Consider the following 20,874-nt stretch of genomic DNA (forward strand, 5'->3'; position numbering starts at 1 on the left):
TTACACTGAACTTGTAATCTATTAGTTTTGCATTTATTTGTTTTGCTTGAAATATCAAAACAACCTTTCAAACGTCTGTGTTTCTCAGATGAAAAAGAAAGCTTAGCCCTATAGGTTTAAGTTTGTTTAAACTTGTAATATAAATCGTGTGAAGGATAAGTGTAGACCTTTGATCCAGAGCTATAACGGACAACGTATTTCTTAGTGTCTCTTCATGAGAAACACTTTCATCCAGAGCACATGTTGAGACTCAACGAAGTGTTGGAAATATTTATTAAATTTGGTCGAATAATGAAAAAAATACAAGCTACACATGGTATGGCACGAGAATGAAAAGGTTGATTTTGTGTACACGTTAAGGTTTTTATTTAATACAATTTATCTCTCATACATCCAAAGTTTATATTTTCGTAGTTCATATTTTATAGCCCTAAGCGTTATGGTTGGTATTTCATATAAAAAAATTAGTTCACCTTTAATACACATATTGGCACATAATGGCATTACTTTATATTTTATATACTTTATAGTGGGTTTCCTAAATATATAATATATAATAATAGGCATACGCACCCACGCACACAAAATAAAGATTTGATGATCATATTTTATATGTTCACTGCAGTGGTTTAGACTGTATTATTTTACTGGTTCATAATTAATATTTCAAAGGCCTACAGTATTTTATACAGTTGATGATATTTAATGGTTTAGGCTTAAAGTCTTGTGTCTGATGTCTGTTCCGTGAGGCGTCGTTTAATTCGACTAGATTGACCACAGCCAAGGTAAAGCTTGGCCCATGATTATATCCGTGACTTACGTTATAGGCCTCTAGTTATGTGCCTATATTCTTAAACACATCTGTATTGGCGCGCTATAGTTGCCGCGGTGCTGCGTCGCCCCGTGCGCCCCCCGCCTCGCGCTTCCTGCGCTGGATAAAGGGTGTTAAACCAACCGGACAATGTCGTCATCCCGGACGCTTCATTTACGGCTCGTCGAGTCCCACATGTCCCCCCTCCCGCCCCACCCGGCATGCTCGAGTTTCCCCAGGGTCACTGGGGGTCAAAGGGCGTCTGGTACTAATTGAATATTAACAGTGCGTGCGTCGTCCCCTAGTCCCCCCAAACCCCCCTCCTCTCCGTGGTGGGTAGAGACAAGCGCTTTTTTGTTGAGTCGTCTAAATATAAGTGTTGCGTTAAAATAACAAATGTGTTTTAACCCCACTGTTTAATCTCCATCTCGTGTGTTTACTAGTGTGGTTTTACGCATGGTCCAAGAGCCACTAAACACAACTCAGGAGGTGATCGGAACCAAACACTTGGATCATAGGCCTCGAAGCCAATTGAAGAAATGTTAGGCGAGATTAATGAGGAGATTTGATGGATTAGGCCCATCATATTGTCCTGATCCGATATCAAGCACATGCGCTTTAAAGCATCCACATTTTACAATCATCTCTTCGTTCAATTAATTTTGAATTACCTCGGAATTTTGAATGTATGGCATTTATTATGTTCCCCATGATTAATTTTCTTAGTTTCCATCGATTTTTTTGATACATTATTTATTTTCGTTGTTTGTCATTTTGTTTTTAATAATGAGACGTGTCTACAAAAAAAGTATGCGTTCCTCTTCTCGGTCTTGGCTGTTTCTCAGGACATAGCGACAATCCTTTTTAATAATTGATCTCATTGTTTTTTATTATTATTATTAGGCTATATTATTTCAAATCGTTTATTTCAAAATCTATAAAACCATTCTTTGAAATAGGCCGAAAACTACCTTACAAAATAATTAGATCCTCTGACGTATTTAATTAGAAGAGAGGGAGTCTAAATTATAGACTAATTAAGAGTGCATTTGAAACAATTTTTTAACCCTATTTAACTCTAAACTTAAAAAAAACAACATTTCTGCTTCTAATTTGAACAAGCACACCATTCATAATCAATAATTCCTACGTTCTTATACTCGTTCACATGGATACATCGCAAAGATTTTCATCATCAGGCTCAACCGGTTTTATATAGCCTAATGAAAAATAATTGGTGATGACAATCGCCTTTTAATGATTAAACTAGATGATAAATAACTTGGTTCTGTCCCTAAACTTCAAACCAACACAAAACACTATAAAAAAAAACACACCGGAGCTGTGTCCTCATGGACCAAACCAGAACCGTGTTTAGCGGGTTGGATACCTGGCCTGGACGCGTCGCTCGGGTCAAAGCTCCGCGCGCTCCTCCTGTCGATCCCAGACCTGCTTGGGAACCTTCTGTCACTGAGTTGGAAGAACCGGTAAAAAAAAAGTGTGCCATCACTGTTTTCCTAAACTGTGTTGGGAGAGACCCACTATAGTCGAGAAAGATCAGGTCGTGGGAGAGAACCAGTAGCGGAGTGGGAGAGAGCCATCGCCGCGGCGGTATCAGGGGCCACCTGTCGGGATTGATCCTGGTCGAGCTCCTCAGCTGCCGGGGACCGATGGCTGGAGAACTTTCCAAATCTCCCCACAATCAAAGCCCCAGGTCCGACCTCAGGTCGCGCGGGACGCTCTTAGAGGTGTAGTTGTCTATGTCATAAAAAAAGGTTTATATTAATTGTATTTCTGTGTGGTATTGGATAATATGGACTTTATTTATTTTTGCATTAGAGAGTGTCAGCCTTTGACTGTCTTAGCACATCAAATTTAAACCCTGGGGTTGTATTCTGAAGTTTGGAGGCCTATTTCCTCATCCACTTTCAAACTTTGCGCACAAGAATCAAAAACCAAATATTTCATCACAACGCACGGAATGAAAAACATCAACTGATCCGTTCGTGTTCATTGACATATTATTATATTTTTAATCAAAACTAAAGCCCGTTATCGCTCCATTAAGTCGAGTCAGTCCATCTGACGTCGGGCGGCCGAGGTCCGCCGCGGTCCTCCACTCTCATTGGTGCGCGTTTTTTGGCTCGCTGCTTAGCCCCGCTTCCCATTGGTCTGCCGGGGTTGACAGTGAGCCACAGGGCGGGTCCCAGTGTATGGAGAAAGCCCCGAGAGCACAAGTGAGTATCAATCAGACAGAGTCGGACCGACAGAGAGAGAGAAGCTGCGAGGAAGAAGTCAGACGCGGACAAAGAAAACAAAACGCGCAGGACGACGCACGACTATGGCGACACGCGCGGGCCGAGACGTTTGACGCGGCGTCGCCTAGACGTAGTTGGGATTACTTTTGGTGGCACTTCGGTGAGTTTCGCGTTGTAAACATTGTCGTGCGCGTGTTTTTTTCTGTTGTTGCTGTGTGGACGGAGTTCTCGCTCCCCCGGCCCCGCCTCCCTCCCGTGGATTTTGCGCGGACAGACAGAGATGAGTGACAGGAGGCGCTCCGCCGCCGCGCTGAGCTCGAGAGCACACGCCTTCTCCGTGGAAGCGCTGATCGGCTCGAACCGGAAGAGGAAGCTCCGGGGCTGGGAAGACAAGGATCTCGAGCTGTCCATGGAGAGCCTCGCCACCGGCGGACCTCTGGGAGACCCGGAGGACCGCGCGCCCTGCCTGGACATGGAGCCTGGTCAGTGCGCACGCAGCCCCGTCCTCCTCTCGCGCAGCCGTGGCTGGCGCGCTGTTGAAGTTAAAAGTCAACATATTCAACTTAAGTGTCTTAAAGTTGTGTTGTTTTAACCTCTGGCGAAGGGTTTGAGTCTCGAGACGGTAGAGGATTGTGATGTTACGCCTCTGAGGCCTCGAGCTGAGGTAGAAAGAACAGACTGCTCATGGATGGACTGAATAAGGCTATGTTTTTATAATCTACTCTTAAATTATAGTTGATACTATGAGGAGTATGCTATTGCCAAGATTACGAGAGGTGCTGTTATTTGTGACTTTTCTTCGAAACATCCGTTTATTTTATTATAGGCTAAAGCCTGTTAGTAAATAGCCATTTCAATAAGGCCTAAATAGCCTATTTAATCACAGTATTTTTTAAATTATTTGTATTAATTGTCATTATTATTATTATTATTATTATTATTATTATAAGATAGTGGTATTATTGTTATTTTCTGTCAAAGCCCGTTGCGCAAGTGATGCTCCATCGTGCGCCATCTTAGCCGTCTTTCTAAAAATGGGCTTGTTAGCATTGTTATAAAGTAGGCCTTCAATGGTAGAATAGGCTATATAAAATATAAAATTGCATTTGGCACTGCGCTGGCCTGTCTCAGTCGTAGGATGTTCAGGCCACGCAGGATAGTGTCCCAAAACTCGTACAGGCTCGATGGAGAAACGGGATGAAACCAAAGCAACATGTTGCGTTAAAGAACGCAGGATGATAGCTGATGAGGACAGATCTGCGCCTTTGGACGGTTCGACGTGCATTCAATGGGCCTTTCTTTTTCTCCCTGGGTTCTTTTGATATTGTTTGGCATTAAAAACGCACGCACACACACACACACACACACACACACACACACACACACACACACACACACACACACACACACACACACACACACACACACACAATGAACAGTTTCATTCAGACTTTCGAATCTTCATGCATCGCTCTTCAGGCTGTGTACATTTTCAAAGGATATTCTAACGGGTTATCCGTTAATCGTACAGTAATAGGCCGATATACAAATGCAAATGCATTCATGTCGCGGTATCCTCTAATTCGGTGCCTCGGTGGAGGTCCAGGTGTTGGCTCATCACGGAGAGTTTCCAAAACAGACTTGAACTTTAAAACCTCAAAGAACAACCGTTTCCAGAACACACTTGAGTTGAAAGGAAAAATAACGCAGTAGTTTAACCTCCCAGCTCCAGTGTCTCCACTTACTCAGCTCCGTCTGAACCAGCCGCTATACTGGCGAGGACCACCAAGTGCCACACTGAATTATTCTGCTCATGTCCTGAACCTCACACTCCTTGTGAATTTCTTGTGAAAATGGCCATATTCTTATTCAATTCAGATTGTGTCGTGTGGCCTCAATATTATACTTTATAGCATGGTCCTAGACCTTACATTTGTTGCTAGACTACCATTATATGGATATTATTTTAAGAACTGCAGGTGCAAATATGATCCAAGTGTCCCGATCATTGTAGGCCAACATGGTCTTCGCAATATATATAAATAAAACAAAAATGAAAATATGCTTGGTAGCGTAGTTGTATCCTACACAAAACACTGCGTACATGAAACTATTTGAATTATGTTAAATTGTATTGGTCGTCGGATCCCCGCTGGCTGATCCGCCCCTCACACGCAGAAACCGGTCTGTGGTGAACGTATCATTTAATTCAGGCACATTAAATATTCCAGGCCCATTATGGTTTAAGTGTCGCTGGTCATTTTAAGCTCGGTTACCCCGGTCTCTGTGATGTCCACCGGGTAATGTTATTAGTCTGGTTCCTCCCCGTGTCGTCGGCCGGTGGTCGGTGACACCGGCAGGTCTCCGCTGGCTCTTTGCGGTCACATCGTGCGGTTTAGCGGGGGTCTTTACGGAGCAGCGATGCTTTCAGCAGACTGCTGCTAGGTGGTCTTTATTAGCTGTAGAGACCCGGGTTGGTTATAAAGTGTGTGTGTGTGTGTGTGTGTGTGTGTGTGTGTGTGTGTGTGTGTGTGTGTGTGTGTGTGTGTGTGTGTGTGTGTGTATGTGTCTGTGTGTGTGTGTGTGTGTGTGTGTGTGTCTGTGTGTGTGTGTGTGTGTGTGTGTGTGTGTGTGTGTGTGTGTGTGTGTGTGTGCGGCGAGGCCCAACCATATTGTGGAAAGACTTTATTCAACAGCCTATCGGACACAATCCAGGTCATATATTTACTTTCTCTCCCAACAGTCTCTATAAACCGTATAGAACAGCGTTTCTTTATGGTGCAGCAACACCAGAATTTGCAAAGCGTTCATGTTATTCGGCTTATCTTGGCCCTAAATAAACGTAAAAAAAACTTTTAATAGGTGTATAAAAGAGGGACGTCGGATGCTGCGGTGGTTGGGTGTGTTTCTCTGGACAGGAGCAGGTGAGCCCCGCGGTACGGTTTGGGTTACCCCGCAATTTCACGGCTGGCAGCATGCTGCAGCCCGCCTGAAGTATTCCGCTCTGACGTCGTAAATTACAGCCCTCCTTCCTAAATTCAATGAAGCAATGACGAAGTGGCCTCTTGTACAATATAAACGTCACAACAAGAGACCCGCCGAGCTCCAGATGTGCTGTTTAGCTGCTCCCCGCTGTAGTGCACCAAAAGTCCAAACTCGAGGGGACGGGGAGCACCGGGGCAGTGGGTCTCAGTACCCAGAGTGAACCCCATCAACACCGGGGAAGCCTTCCGCTAAGAGTCGTCGCTGTGTTAAACTGTGACGGTCTTAAATGGGGGTCCAACTCCGAACGGCAGAGAGAGACGGGGTTATCATCAAGCTAGAACAGGAAATGCAGTAGCATATGCCTCGCTTAATTTCACTAATGGGAAACTAAAGTACCGTAATCTCTTTTAGGCTCTAAATTATGCTACTGTAAGTCACTGAGCTTCACTGGGTATCTCAACGGAGGCCTGTGTGTGTTGTTCAATTGGTCTCTTTCCGTCTTTCAGAAAAAAAAAGATATATATATATTCGACGTCCTTAATCTCATTTTCCTCCCAAATCTTCTTTGCCAGATGTTGAGCGGTTTTGATGCCAAATCAATATATTGTAAATTAACTTAAACAAACTGTGATTCTACTGCATTTAAAATGCATTTGATGGACGTCTACCAGTGTGCGTGTGTGTGTGTGTGTGTGTGTGTGTGTGTGTGTGTGTGTGTATGTGTGTGTGTGTGTGTGTGTGTGTGAGAGAGAACCAAGAGCAGCCAAAGTTATTTCTGCTGACGCTGGGATTTTTATTTCTGAATAAATGTCCGTTTGTATTTTCTCTGCGCAGTGATGTCACCTAAACAAGGACCCAGCTTTCCGTGAGGCCTGAGATTAATTCTATAACAAATCAATCCAAATTCATCATTCATCATCATCTTCAAACATTTTACACTTTTAATCCGTCAAATAATTAAATAATTCCGTGAGTGAGGCAGAACAATTACAAACATGCATACATGCATGAATACATTACTTTTTTTAACGTTTAATGGGCAGATATTCAAACATATAAGCAGGTGAACACGGGTGCGTCAACGTGTGTGTGTGGTTGTTTGGTTGTGTGTGTGTGTTTGTGTGTGTGTGTGTGTTTGTGTGTGTGTGTGTGTGCGTGCGTGCGTGCGTGCGTGCGTGTGTGTGTGTGTGTGTGTGTGTCCATCATGGCTATGTTTTGTGGGAACATATCAAATTGGATGTTACTTCATTCACCCCTCTCTTTACCTCCCTCTCAGAATTAAATATACATGTTAATGTGATTACATTGACAGAGTAAGACGATATGAGGTAATGGACGGATAGGGGAACAATAATCTCACTCTCCCTCTCACTCTCCCCCTCTTTCTCTCCCTCTCTTTACCTCTCCCTCTCACTCTCTGCCCCTCTCTCTTTCACTCTCTACCTCTCTCTCTCAATAGCTTTAGTCAGTGAGTGAGTGACACGTTGCGCGTGAAGGCGACAGCGCGATTGAACGAGTCAGCAACTTGACAAGCCGATTCACGTAGTGTACTCTGCGTGCATTTATAGCGTTCTTTTTTTTCTTTTCTTCTTTCTTTTATTTATGTAAGTGCACGAGCATGTGGATTCGACTCTTGGCTCGCGGGGCTCTGCGGTGGCTGCCCAGCCTTCGCGGGCAGCGATCCATTTGCATAATAACCGTATTTGTATGCGCCATGCTCGTGCCAAGTCGAGACTCTCAATAAATAATAACGTTATTAGATTATTCTGGGCGGGAAACTGTTGAGGGATGTGCTTTATAGGCTATAGGCTAACTTTAAATTATATATATATATATATATATATATATATATATATATATATATATATATATATATATATATATATATATATATATATATATATATATATATATATATATATATATATAATTATCTTCAACCAGTAATTTCATAGATCTAATCTAATGTTAGGTTTATTGTGGGCCCATTTGAAATCCGTCCTATATTATATGTGCAAGGAATTACTGACTTTGATCCAATTTCACTAAAGGATTATTAGGGGTTTAGGAGGTAGCCCAGGCCTACGTATTCATGGAGGTTTCCTCGCCAAAAACACATCTTTACGTGGCGTGAAGGCCTAACGGATATTTCCTGACAGCTTTCCGCAAATATTATTTTGGGTTACGTGAGAATAGGTTTAATTTCGGTGGAACTCGATATCTTGGCGGCAGAGGCCTGTAGCTCTACACTCCTTGCAAAAGCTAAATAACTATCGCCGTGTATTTTTAAATCACCCCAAAGCTCCAATGGCTGACTAGTCTTCGCTCCAAATCGGAGACGGCAGGTGATTTCCAGCTTGCTGTTCGTTTGCGCCAACTTTCCTGCATGCGGTATTAATATTTCCGCCGTTTCATAATAATGTTTATCTCCTCCTCCTCGTTCTCCTCCTCCAGACTCCGAGGCGAGTCCAAGCTCAGACGGAGAGGGTCTGGCCGAGAGGACGTCGTGCTCCTTCGGCTCTCCGGCGGACTTGGCCCCTGTAGCGGCCGCCTGCGACGCTTCACCCCCGGCCTCCATGGAGGAGATCCATGTGGAGCTCCAGTGCGCGGACCTGTGGAAGCGTTTCCACGAGATAGGCACGGAGATGATCATCACCAAGGCGGGAAGGTGAGGGGGGCTCGAGCTGACCACGAGGCACGTAAAGGGAACGCGCGTCTACAAAACTGAGGTCATCGTTTTTAAAACACTTCTAATCATAATATGCTATACTATTGGACCGACTGGATTTGATTAATGAGATAAGACCAGCTAGTTTTAAATAAAAGAAATACTAAAGAGGATGTAGCTAGGACTATAGGATACATTTAATAATAACAACATTTAATAATACATATTTTTACACATACACTTACACGTAAAAACACCACTGGCGTAAGGCCTTGCGTGCGCGCGGGTTAAGCCGTATGACGGCAGTATTCCTCGTGCACATTTGCCGGGTCCGGTTAGTAATAATGTGTTGCACGTGGACTGTGCAGAGCTGCGGACATGCAAGAGGCCCTGTCCTGTGCACGACGCATCGATCCCTCTGCTGACGTCAGAGAGTGTAACAGAAAAAGAGAGGGTAGGCCTATATGTTTCTAATGAATCGATTCGAAACATGTTTTTGGTTTTCTCGCTCTTTTGAGCAACAATTAGAAGGCAAACAGAGCATATAAATTGACCCCAGGTCCCAAGCCCCCTGCAGAACCCCACGGAGCCCTTCCCCCGCCCGGGGCCCGTTTCCACACCGAGAGAGAGTTATTATTATTTATAAGCTGCACGTTTTTATTATAAGTGAATGGTGCTTCATTTCCATTAAATGTTTTTTATTTGGCTTGGAGACATTCGAGAATAATGCATAGATTCTTAGTCAAGATGAACTGCTATTTTACGACAAATATTTAGGGTATGTATATCTGCAAAGGATGTTTTATGGGTATTTGGTTTTGGAGAACCTCGAATTCACATTTATTCCAAGGTAGATCTATTCAATTCATGTTGGCCCTTTTTTTAAATTTTTGTTTATTCTTTTTCTTAGATTGTAATAATTGTAGCTTGCGCATAATGAATCACTTGTATTGTACTGGGACTAATATATATATATATATATATATATATATATATATATATATATATATATATATATATATATATATATATATATATATATATATATATATATATATATATAAATCATATTGTGTGTCATTCATTTAAAATAACGAAAAAGGAGGCTTGCCTTCTCAACCGCTTCTAGTTAAGAAGTATTTTATGAGTTAGTTAAGAAGGGTAACCCTCTCGTAAAGACCAGACCTTACAACTTTTCGACCAGAATCACTTTGTGCTTTCTGTGTATAATAACCCATAAACCCATAAATCCCCAGAATTCAGTTCTCCGGATTTATTGAAACCAACCCCTGCTTCCATTAAGATTTACGACATTTCAATTAAACGTCGGAAATATAAAATTGTAAGTGCAAAAGTCACATTATTTTAATATCCAATTCATACAGCCAGACCTATAGAAATGTAGGCTACTCTATAACATAGGCCTTAATGGATGTATTCAAACTATATATGATATGTATTCATGTAGTACACATTTGTTTATATATTAAACAAAGCATGAAAGCAAGAGAAATGTAAGAATGAAGAAGAGAGAGAGTGAAAAAGAGAGAGTCAGAAAGAGGGATAAATAAACACTGAGAAAAACAAGAAACAAAGAGAAACAAACAGACAGTACCGTTCCTCATGGCCTACAGCAGTGTCTTTCTAATTGAGGTATCACATGGGCCCCTCCACCTGGCCTCTCCACGCCGGGGACAGGGTGACCTCGCCGGCTGTAGCGTCACTGCAGCCGGCCGCAGCGCTGGGACGCCCGCTCCTCCGGGAGGGGTACGGATAATGCGACGTCCCTCGCTCCTGCTACAAGTTAACCATGGTCTGCTGCGTGGCCAGCTTAGTTTTAACGCAGCGTAGGTGATTTGAGTCTTCAAATGATCCTGTTTTAATGTAAATTTAATTGAGTATCTGTTTAGAATCGAATTTGAGTGTCAAAAGGGTTAATTTCATTTTCATGTAATTAAGTCAAAAATAGAGCTAACCAAAGTAAATCATAGAGGCCGCTCTCTAGTTATTTCATCCTCAGCTTTGAGCTTCGAAAACAATGAGAACATTTAGGAATTCTTTTTTTGGATTTTCATTTATTTTGTCTTGTTTTTGGACTTGTGAAGTAATTAAGACCAGAGTTTACATAGTGCTTTAATGAACAGTTAACAGCCCATACGGGACCATTTTAACTGAGCTCCCGGCAAACTACATGTCTTTAATTCTAACCTAGTATTATCTGATTTTAATTCAAATATATGCATGTGGCAAAATAATTAAATATAGGGATTAAGGCACTTTAATAAATAACTAAAAATCTAAATAAAAAATTATACAAAATAAGAAAAAAAATGAAAATAGTATTGAAGCATTAAGAAGGGGTTAGGATGTTTGACTCCCAGATAAAAGGTCTGGTTGGGTTCCCTAGTAAACCACCTAACAAATATAGACATCGAAGAAGCCCTAACCCCTACCTTATTCCTAATGACGTGCATCTCAATGAAATTGTAATCCACTTTGGATAAATGTGTTATAACATGAGATAAGATTGCATTGTCCCGAGAGGGGTAATTCAGGTAATATAAGGTAGATGGTACACAGACTCAAGGCGTTTTCTGCTGCAGTGTATTCTGATGGTTGGGACTGGGAGGTGTAGTGGTTTTAAGTCTTTGAGCCCGCTCCTGTCTCCCCAGACGGATGTTCCCGGCCATGAGGGTGAAGATCCTTGGTTTGGACCCCCACCAACAGTACTACATTGCCATGGATATCGTACCCGTGGACAACAAGAGATACCGGTACGTGTTGCTGAGCTTCTCACCCTCTCTCCACACAACCATTCGCTGGTCAGCCACAGAAGAACATTCATACAGGAATGTAATTACTACATTACATATTGAATCAGCGCGTGGGCATGTTTACTTTTAGATCCGCCATTTTGTCTGAGGTTTTAACAGAGATACAGCTGTCCGCTCTTCAGCAGTGAAAACAAAGGGGTTCTCATAGACATAGTGAGCCCCTCTTTAAAGCCAAGCTGACGTTTCCTCTTCATGATGGTTTCTTTCTAATGTAGGTTGATATCCTCCATAATCTACTTGAGAGTCAGAGAGAAGTTAGATGTTAGAGGAGAGCTAAGGTTCTCATTATTGATGCAAGTCATCAGTAAGGCCTACGATGCCACGTCGAGGTCTAGATTTCTGGCTGTCCCAGTGTCACCTGGGTTACGTGTATGTCACACAGACGCGTCGATTATAAAATCAGAAACCTTTCTGATCGGGAGGAAATGAGCTGAGCAGGTGAAGGTCAGGAGTTTCTCATCGTCTCACAAAGTTTATGACTTCAGGTACAAGCTCATAAAAGGGAAGGCCTCAGCCAATGGAAAGAAAGTCGCGCCAGTAGTGGACGCGAACCCAACTGCTTGTCTGGAGGTGGCTTTTGCATTTCCAAGACGCCAGATGCTGTTTATTTCATCTCGCTGGTGGCATGTGTGATAACTTTATACGTTTTACATAACTGAAATTGACCCGGTGGGTGGATTATCCCGTCTTTAAGTAGATGGAGAGACCGGTTTCTATGAATGGGATGTTGGCTGCCATCGAAAGTCCTCAGTTATTTGAAAGAACAAAGTTGCTTAAAATTAAAAAAAAATAAAATAATGTTGATCTTTTTTTTGATTGAGTAACATTGTTGTCTGCTATATATTACAAAGGTCACGTATCATGTACGACACGTTATGTGATCATATGAGACCTAAACACATGTCACAAACGTAAACTCTATCAAGCCATCTAGGATGGATGTGTGATGGTGAAGGTGTGTCCTCACCTTCCCTGCCAGGGACAGGGTGTTTACAGGTCCCTAAAGACCGGAGTGTGTTGAAGCTGTGAACCGAAGAACGGGCTGAGATCATGTGACGGAAAAGCAGACGAGAGGGTGCTACTCTCTGTGGCGTTTAGCACATCTAGCAGTCTGTTCTGTTCTCCTATTGTTACTTGTCTGTGAGGGAATGAATGCACAAATGTTTACTCGTGCGAAAGACAGTCTAGTGGTTAGGGTGTGCCACCTCAAACCAAATGGTTTGGGTTCGATCCCCAGTGTCCTAACTGTCGGCTCATTGCATCTACACTGAGGTCTGCACAGGGTACAATCTCACACAGACGCACACAGACACACACACACACACACACACACACACACACACACACACACACACACACACACACACACACACACACACACACACATACAGACGCACACAAGCACGCACACACACACACAAATACACACCCTCAGGGATGGTAAACACTAGCCTGAGAAGGCTCCAGTGTTCCAGGACATCGGTAGTGTGTGTAGAGCCAGAAGGGGAAATCAGGTTGTAAACGAGGTGCATTCTCTGTGGAGCGGAGAATGGGTCGCGCTGTGTTCTGGAGCTGCGGGGCCCTCACTGCTGGGTCTGTCATTGTGGAGTCAGGCATCAGGTCCAGGACCCTGGTCCCTGCTGCACTGCCGTTCAGCATTATCCCCCCCCCCCCCCAACTTAAACACACCTCATTCCTTACTGTACGATTTTGTATTTTCTCTGTGTGTGTTCCTGTAGTAAAGGTCTTTAATTCCAAGTATATATATATAAATATATATATACATATATGAGTGCACATGTGCATTTGTGATTTAGTGCACGATTGTGCATCCTTGCGTGTAAGTGCGAGCAGGTGTGTGTTTATGTGGAAAGGTTTTTTAAGAAAGCCAAAGAGAGAGACTGAGTAAGAGAAATAGAAAAAAGACAAAGAGAGACAGAAAGAGGGAGAAAGAGAGAGAGAGAGAGAAAGAGAGAGAGAGAGAGAGAGACTAAAATGGTTTTGGTTACAGATGTGTTTGCCAGCTTGTGTTCATTTGTGTGAACACAAGTGTTAAATTATTGCGTGTATGTGTGTGTGTGTGTGTGTGTGTGTGTGTGTGTGTGGGGGGGTAGTACGTTTGTTCACGTGTGTGTGTTTGTGTGTGTGTGTGTGTGTGTGGGAGATGGGGGGGGGACGTAGCAAGTGTGTTCACGTGTGTGAGTGTGTGAGTGTGTGTGTGTGTGTGTGTGTGTGTGTGTGTGTGTGTGTGTGTGTGTGTGTGTGTGTGTGTCTGCATGTGTGTGTGTTTGGCTGGGGGCGCGTGTGTCACATGACCCAGACTGGTTATTGAGGCTGTCAGGTCCAGATGGGCGACACCAGATGAAAGCTTCTAATCAGATTTTCAGGCTCTAGTGTTTCTTTCACACTTTGGCCCAAACAGGAAGTCAGCCCCGCCCGCGCCCTGTGGCACTACCCTCTACACGAGTGTATGTGTGTGTGTGTGTGTGTGTGTAAGTCTGCGTGTATGTGTGCGTGTGTGTGTGTGGTGCGTGTGTATAGTATTTGTGTGCATGTTTGTGTGTGTAGCTGTTTGTGTGTAGTGTGTGTTTGTGAGTGCGTGTTTGCGTGTGGGTATGTGTGGGCCTTTGCCTATGTTTTGTGGAATGTCGACAAAGTTCAAGATTTGGTGAAATGGTAAACAAATAGTAGAAGAAATAGTTATTTATTTTGTGCATATTGTGTAATATGTTGGTGGTATACAGAGTCTTAAAAGACAAGGGTCAGAATAAGCGTACATGTGTCCATGTCCTTTTTTTGGATGTTTATTTGCATTTTCTTGGTAGTAGGCAACAAAAAAGCAAATCAAAATAAAGAACATAAGTGCTCTGGAGCAACTTCACAAGAGACCAGTAAAAAACATTCTGAATGAGGTTGTGCTGTAAGCACTTTTAACCCCTCCACCAGAATATGTACGAGAGTCTAGAGAGTTCTTAGACTGCAAATGAAATGGCCTCAGGCTTTTAGTCCGTCTCTCTCACACTCCCTGCCTCTCTCTTACTCCCTGTCTCTGCCTCTCTTTCTTTCTCTCTCACTCTCTCTCTCTCTCTCTCTCTCTCTATCTTTCTCTCTCTCTCTCTTTCTCTCTCCTATTGAAGGGTAACCGTGTAATGTGTATGACAGTCCATTGTGCCCCGACTTACACAGAACATTAAATATTATGCCGAACTCTAAATGAAAATGCAATACTCTGTCTGTCTGAGGGTGTGTATATATATATGTTTGTGTCTGTGTTTATGTGTGTGTGTGGCCATGTGTGTGTGTGCGTGTGCGTGTGTGCGCGTGTGTGCGTTGGCCTGTGTGCGAGTGCATATGGAACGTTTTAGATTGCTTCAGTCACAAACTTCAATCCTGGGAAAACAAAAGCTCTGTTTTAAAAGCTTCAAAAGTATTTTAATTATTATTCTGAGGAACGTTGAGTATAATTCAGGACTGGAGCTTTCAATAAAACTCAAAATGCGTTTTACAAGTCCTAAAGGCACACAAGGACACATGTACTTGCCCTTTTGGCCTAAATAATGCATTTTCTTTATGATCATAATTATTAATTATATGTGATCAGATTTTCCTTAAAACATGTTATATAGATTACATTTTTCACAACACATAAACATCAATAAATAAAATAGAATAAGGAAGTGAGAAGGGGAGCATATATGTGGGATCAGGTAGAGGTTAGAAATCAGGTCGGACTACACGTTGATAACAGACCAGGGTAGAGCCCAGGTGTCTACAAGTAGGACTACGGGTAGACGGGTGGACAACTAAAGAATACCGCTCCCCCCCTCCATTGCTGATCCATTCCTCTCCTCCTCTCCTGCAGGTACGTGTACCACAGCTCCAAGTGGATGGTGGCGGGCAACGCAGACTCCCCCGTCCCCCCGAGGGTCTACATCCACCCGGACTCCCTGGCCTCAGGAGACACCTGGATGCGACAGGTTGTCAGCTTCGACAAGCTCAAACTCACCAACAACGAGCTGGACGACCAGGGACACGTAAGCAATAATGTATTCTAATTTATTTCATTTTATAAAAAAAGAAGTAATGTAAATGAGGGATGTATGTTGTTACTGCTGAACTTCTAGACTGTAGCTAATCTCGTACTTTGAGATTAGATACGATTATTTGAATTTCTACGGCAAAGCTGCATTTCTAGATTAAAGCTGCATTTCTAGACTCCAGCTATATTATAGACTTGGTAACTCAAGCTACACTTCTAGACTCTAGCTTAACTTCTACCGTCAAGGTACATTTCTAGAGTCAAGCTAAACTTCTAGACTCCAGTTGAACTACTAGTATCAAGATAAACTAGTAGTTGAACTTCAATATTCATTTCATGTTAAACTTCTAGACTTAACCAAGGTGTCTAGACCCAAACTAAACTTCTAGCTAAACTTAATCAGACTAGATTGAAGTATACCTCTAGACTAAAGCTAAACTTCTGGACTCAAGTTAATCTTCTCTACTCGAGGTAAACATCCAAACTGTACTCTTTAACTCAAGATACATTAAATGTATACTGTCAAGATCAGCTTCTAAACTTCTACTCTCTAGATACGGTTCTACACTTGAACTGAATCTCTAGTCTAAAGTATAGCTAAACTTCTTAAACGGTGGGAGAGCAAATAGGAATTCAGCAGGGTATAATTTTGGTATAGTTTGTGACCTGATGTGTTTTTGTAGAGTTTTACATGTTTACTTTGGAAATCCACTGTCAAATTACAAACAGCATCAGCATACAAGCTTTTCTCCATGCACGACAATTTTTGAAATGGAAACGTTTTTGTCAGTTTAGTGTTGGGCAGGCCTATCATCAATATTAGAGGTTTTCAAGGAGACCCATGACAACAGCTGGTCTCAATAGTGAAATAAGAGGACGTCTCTAACTGTTACCCTTTGTTTAAACACAAATACATTTTTTAAATCCCAGATAATGTAAAATAAACAAGCTATTGCAGTGGAGTCTTTAGAGTCTGTTGAACAGTGTGGTGACGACTCTGAGCGATTGCGGCTGAGGTTCACTGTGAGCGCAGCGTGTTGCTGGCCCCTGATTGGCTCAGACCCCGTGTTACTAGTGTTTGATTGGCTCAGACTCAAGCGATACTGGGAACCAACCCAGACCTTCCTGGAGTTCTCTATGAAGGACCAAGGATATGTTGTGTGTGTGTCTGTGTGTGTGTGTGTGTGATTCTATGTTTGTGTGTGTGTTTGCCAAGCCAGTAATATATGGCCTTCAGCTAGCACTGGCTAGCTATAATGCTTAATGCAGGCTTGCTATAGTTCTATTAAATGGCTAATATAAAGATAACCAAAGGTTAGCTGTAGTGCTAACCGAAGGCTACTTATAGTGCTAACATAAGGCTAGCCAATATGCTGGGCTGCAGGAAACTCCCACTGAATGTAATCAACAACAGACCAGACCACAGGCTAAATTTGGGTCAAAACTCTCAGATGTAACTTAATCATAGGGTTAAGTAATTTAACAATTACTTCTGGTTGTTCAACACAAATAAAGCACACACACACACACACACACACACACACACACACACACACACACACACACACACACACACACACACACACACACACACACACATACAAAATAAGCCAATAAACGCAAAAATCTAAAATTTACAACTTTTTTGTTTTCAGATCATCCTGCACTCCATGCACAAGTACCAGCCCCGTGTGCACGTGATCCGGAAAGACTTCAGCAGCGACCTGTCCCCCACCAAGCCGGTCCCCAGCGGGGACGGGGTCAAGTCCTTCAGCTTCCCTGAGACCGTCTTCACCACCGTCACGGCCTACCAGAACCAACAGGTCGGTCTGTCTGTCCGTCTCGTTCTGTATGTTTGTACGTCTATCTGTCCGTCTTCACCACCGTCACCGCTTACCAGAACCAACAGGTCTGTCCGTCTGTCTGTGTCTTTGTCCGTCTATCTGTCTGTCTTCACCACCGTCACCGTTTACCAGAACCAACAGGTCGGTCCGTCTGTTTGTCTCTTTCTGTCTGTTTGTCTGGCTATCTGTCCGTTCAACACGTCACTACTTAACTGAACCCACAGGTGGGTGTGTCTGTGTGTTTGTCTGTCTTCAGGCATACTCACGGCATACTAGAACCAATAGATCTGTCTGGCTGATTGCCTGCCTGTCTGTCAGTCTGATTGATAACTATTTAAAGTTATGTTGATGAAGGGAAATGGAATATTTTATGCTACTGTCTCATAATCAACTCATTCTCGTTACTATTTATGAAAATAAATTTAGAAGTTTATCGTATAAAGAAAGCGTCCATCCTTTTATTTCTGTGTTCCCATTGTCATGGTGATGTGTCTTGTTGTTGGCAGATTACCAGGCTAAAGATTGACCGCAATCCCTTTGCTAAAGGCTTCCGGGATTCTGGAAGAAACAGGTAAGGAACTACACTCACCAGCACCTGACTGCGTGATCCCACCCACCTGACCCCTAACCCCACTCACCTGACCCCTAACGCCATCCATGTGACCCCTTACCCCACCTCCCTGACCCCTAAACCCACCCACGTGACCTATAGCCCCTCCTACCCGACCGCTACCTGATTGTGACCTGTCTCAATGTGCTGGCCTCTTCTTCCTGTCCTGCTAATTTTAAAACAATAAACTGAAAAAAATAATGAAATAATTAATTAATTATAATAATTATTTATCCATTTCACTCTCTTTCTCTTTCTCTGTCTGAAGCCCCCAGTCACTCTCTCTGTCTCTTTCGCTCTCTCCAATTCTTTTATATATAAAGAGGAAGCGGAAAGCCAGCAGAGGGGGAGTGTGTGTGTGTGCGTGTGTGTGCGTGGCTGTGTGTGTGTGTGTGTGTGTGTGTGTGTGTGTGTGTGTGTGTGTTAGGGGTGGGGGGGGAGCTGCGCCACACATCAAAAGCAGCCCCCTCATCTGGTCCGTGTTACCACCAAAGATATTTCAAATATCTTTTTTCCTTTTTCAAACAATAGACTGCTTGATTTATGAACCAACATTAGAATTTCATTGCCGAAACTTCAGATGTGAAGATAAGGCCGGAGTGAGATGTTAAGTGGAGCGAGAGAAAATGTCATTCATCCTCATGTGTTTGGTGTCTTGTTTATTTAGCGCAGATCCCAATTCTGCAGCACATTTCGATTTAGCGCTTGCACATGGGAAAATCGATACTCCATTTTGGCTAGTAAACTTGCTGTTCTGCAGCAAATTGTTTTGGGGAATGTGTTTTCACAAAATGAGGCCAAAGATCAAATTGTGGCGGAAAAGACAAGATTGTGTTTAAAATTGCAAGTTGGTGAACTGAAAATCAATTGTATTCTGTGGGACGCTTACCCTAGTAGGCGCGCTTACCATGCAAATATCATGACATTATTTATGGCGGCAAAATAATTCCACATTAAATGAAAATAAAAAATAATTAAAAGGGCAACGGCAACGTAGCTAATTCCCCAAATTAAGCTAGTTTTTCTTTCGACTTTCACTTCTCAATATAGAATTATTCCACGCTTAAAGTTACGACCGTATCTCAGTTCGGTTTAAATTCTTGTCTTTATGGGCCCGGGCGGGACCGCCGCTCATGTGTTGGGTTTGGAACATGGCCGCTGTGATGCGGTCGCATGAATGAAGGCAGTGATGGCGCTGCGCCGCGGTGATTAGCATTGTGCGCTAACGAGCTGGCGTGCAGCGGGAGTTAGGGGCCCTGGAATAACAGGAGGAGCGGGGCCGGCTAACCCGGACATGTCCCAGTGGCGCGCAGGGAAGTAAATCAGCCGGGAAGCCGAGCCGTGTACAGGTCTGAGATGAAACGTCCCAACGATTTACGAGCCCAGTAAAAACCTGCTCCTTTTAATGGCTCTGGTTTCCTACCAGCAAAAACTCGTTTCTGTCGAACTCGCTCTATCTCTGCTCACTCTCTCTCGTTTTCTGTCTGTACACATACTGTATGTATCCCCTGCTCCTCATTTTCAGTCTGTTATAATTCTCTCTCTCTCTCTTTGTCGCTCTCTCTCTTATTTACGAGAGATACCTCGTTCTAATTGTTTCTCTCTCTAACCTGGAACACTGTCTCTCCACCACTTTATCTCCCATTATGTTACACTCTCTCTCCACTACTCTGAACTGTTTTATTTAGATGTATATGTTGCTGTACTGTTTTAATGGTTTCATTCAACTTTTTTTCTCTCTCTCTCTCTCTCTCTCTCTCTCTCTCTCTCTCTCTCTCTCTCTCTCCCTCTCACCCCCTAGGACTGGTTTGGAGGCCATCATGGAGACCTATGCGTTCTGGAGACCACCAGTGAGGACTCTAACGTTTGAGGACTTCACAAACATGCAGAAACAGCAAGGTGTGTAAACCACTACGGGGCCTAAGTCTTAACACATAAAACTTAATTCATCTCCACAATCTACAACGTTTGCTTGGGACAAACAGGAGTCTCTGTTTTTTTGAAGGTTGGTCAGTTAATCAATCAGCCTGTCGATCAATCTGCAATTCAGTCAAATTCAAGCAATTAGTTGATTGATTTTTTATTCATGGTTAATATAAATATGATTGCAATATTTAAATATTCTTGATCATTCATTGGTTCCAACCCAGTTCATATGAAGGGGAGAGGGGACCAATGCATATGGAGATTATAGTTCGACACCCGCAATGTGGGTTCAAACGCTGACAAGTGAAACATTGATCATAGTGGATCGTTATTTATTATAGGGTCATTATTAACTCTTTTTCAATGGTGACATCTGGCCATATGCAAACCAAAGTCAGAAAACATCTGCAGGTTTTTTGGGAGCAGTTTGTGATCTCAGAGAGCACCATGCATCGCTCGACATTCCCCTTATTAAAACTGCTCTCTTTCAACTCTCACTCCCCATTGTTTCAAAAGTCCATGAAAAACATTTTATTGCTTCTCTTTAGTTTTGGTTCTGAAATGAATGTACATATAAAAAGTGTTTGGTACATTGCGAGGGCCTTTGTGTCTGCAATGAATGTACTAATTATGTATCATACTAGACCAAAAGCCTGAACTCAGACCCAAGCGGCGAGAACCGTGTGTGGTTGGGTGCTGGTATGTAAGGAATGGGTGTCAGGACATCAGCACAGCCCATGTGGAGCACTGGCAGGACTGAGTTCTGTTATGACCCTTGAAGATTTTTCAGGGAATTGTTCTCAAGATCTTTGCAGTATCTGCTCTGAGTCTTCTGAACGCAGACGTCTTGTGCCGACCGTTTGATGTCAATCACCGCCGAGTCACATCGCATGATTTTC

At 42.9% G+C, this 20,874-nt stretch overlaps 1 protein-coding gene across 1 annotated transcript; it reads left to right on the plus strand.

The window, feature by feature from the left end:
* Nucleotides 1–3,349: 3,349 nt before the first annotated feature.
* tbx15 (T-box transcription factor 15) lies at nt 3,350–19,956 on the plus strand (the record flags this gene model as incomplete). Its single annotated transcript, XM_079733795.1, has 7 exons — nt 3,350–3,551; nt 8,509–8,722; nt 11,395–11,496; nt 15,419–15,590; nt 17,251–17,418; nt 17,946–18,010; nt 19,851–19,956. The coding sequence occupies 7 exons, from the start codon at nt 3,350–3,352 to the stop codon at nt 19,954–19,956; spliced, it is 1,029 nt and encodes a 342-aa protein (XP_079589921.1).
* Nucleotides 19,957–20,874: the final 918 nt, after the last annotated feature.

The sequence above is a fragment of the Pollachius pollachius genome (assembly GCF_949987615.1).
Source record: "Pollachius pollachius genome assembly, chromosome: 3".
NCBI lineage: Eukaryota > Metazoa > Chordata > Actinopteri > Gadiformes > Gadidae > Pollachius > Pollachius pollachius.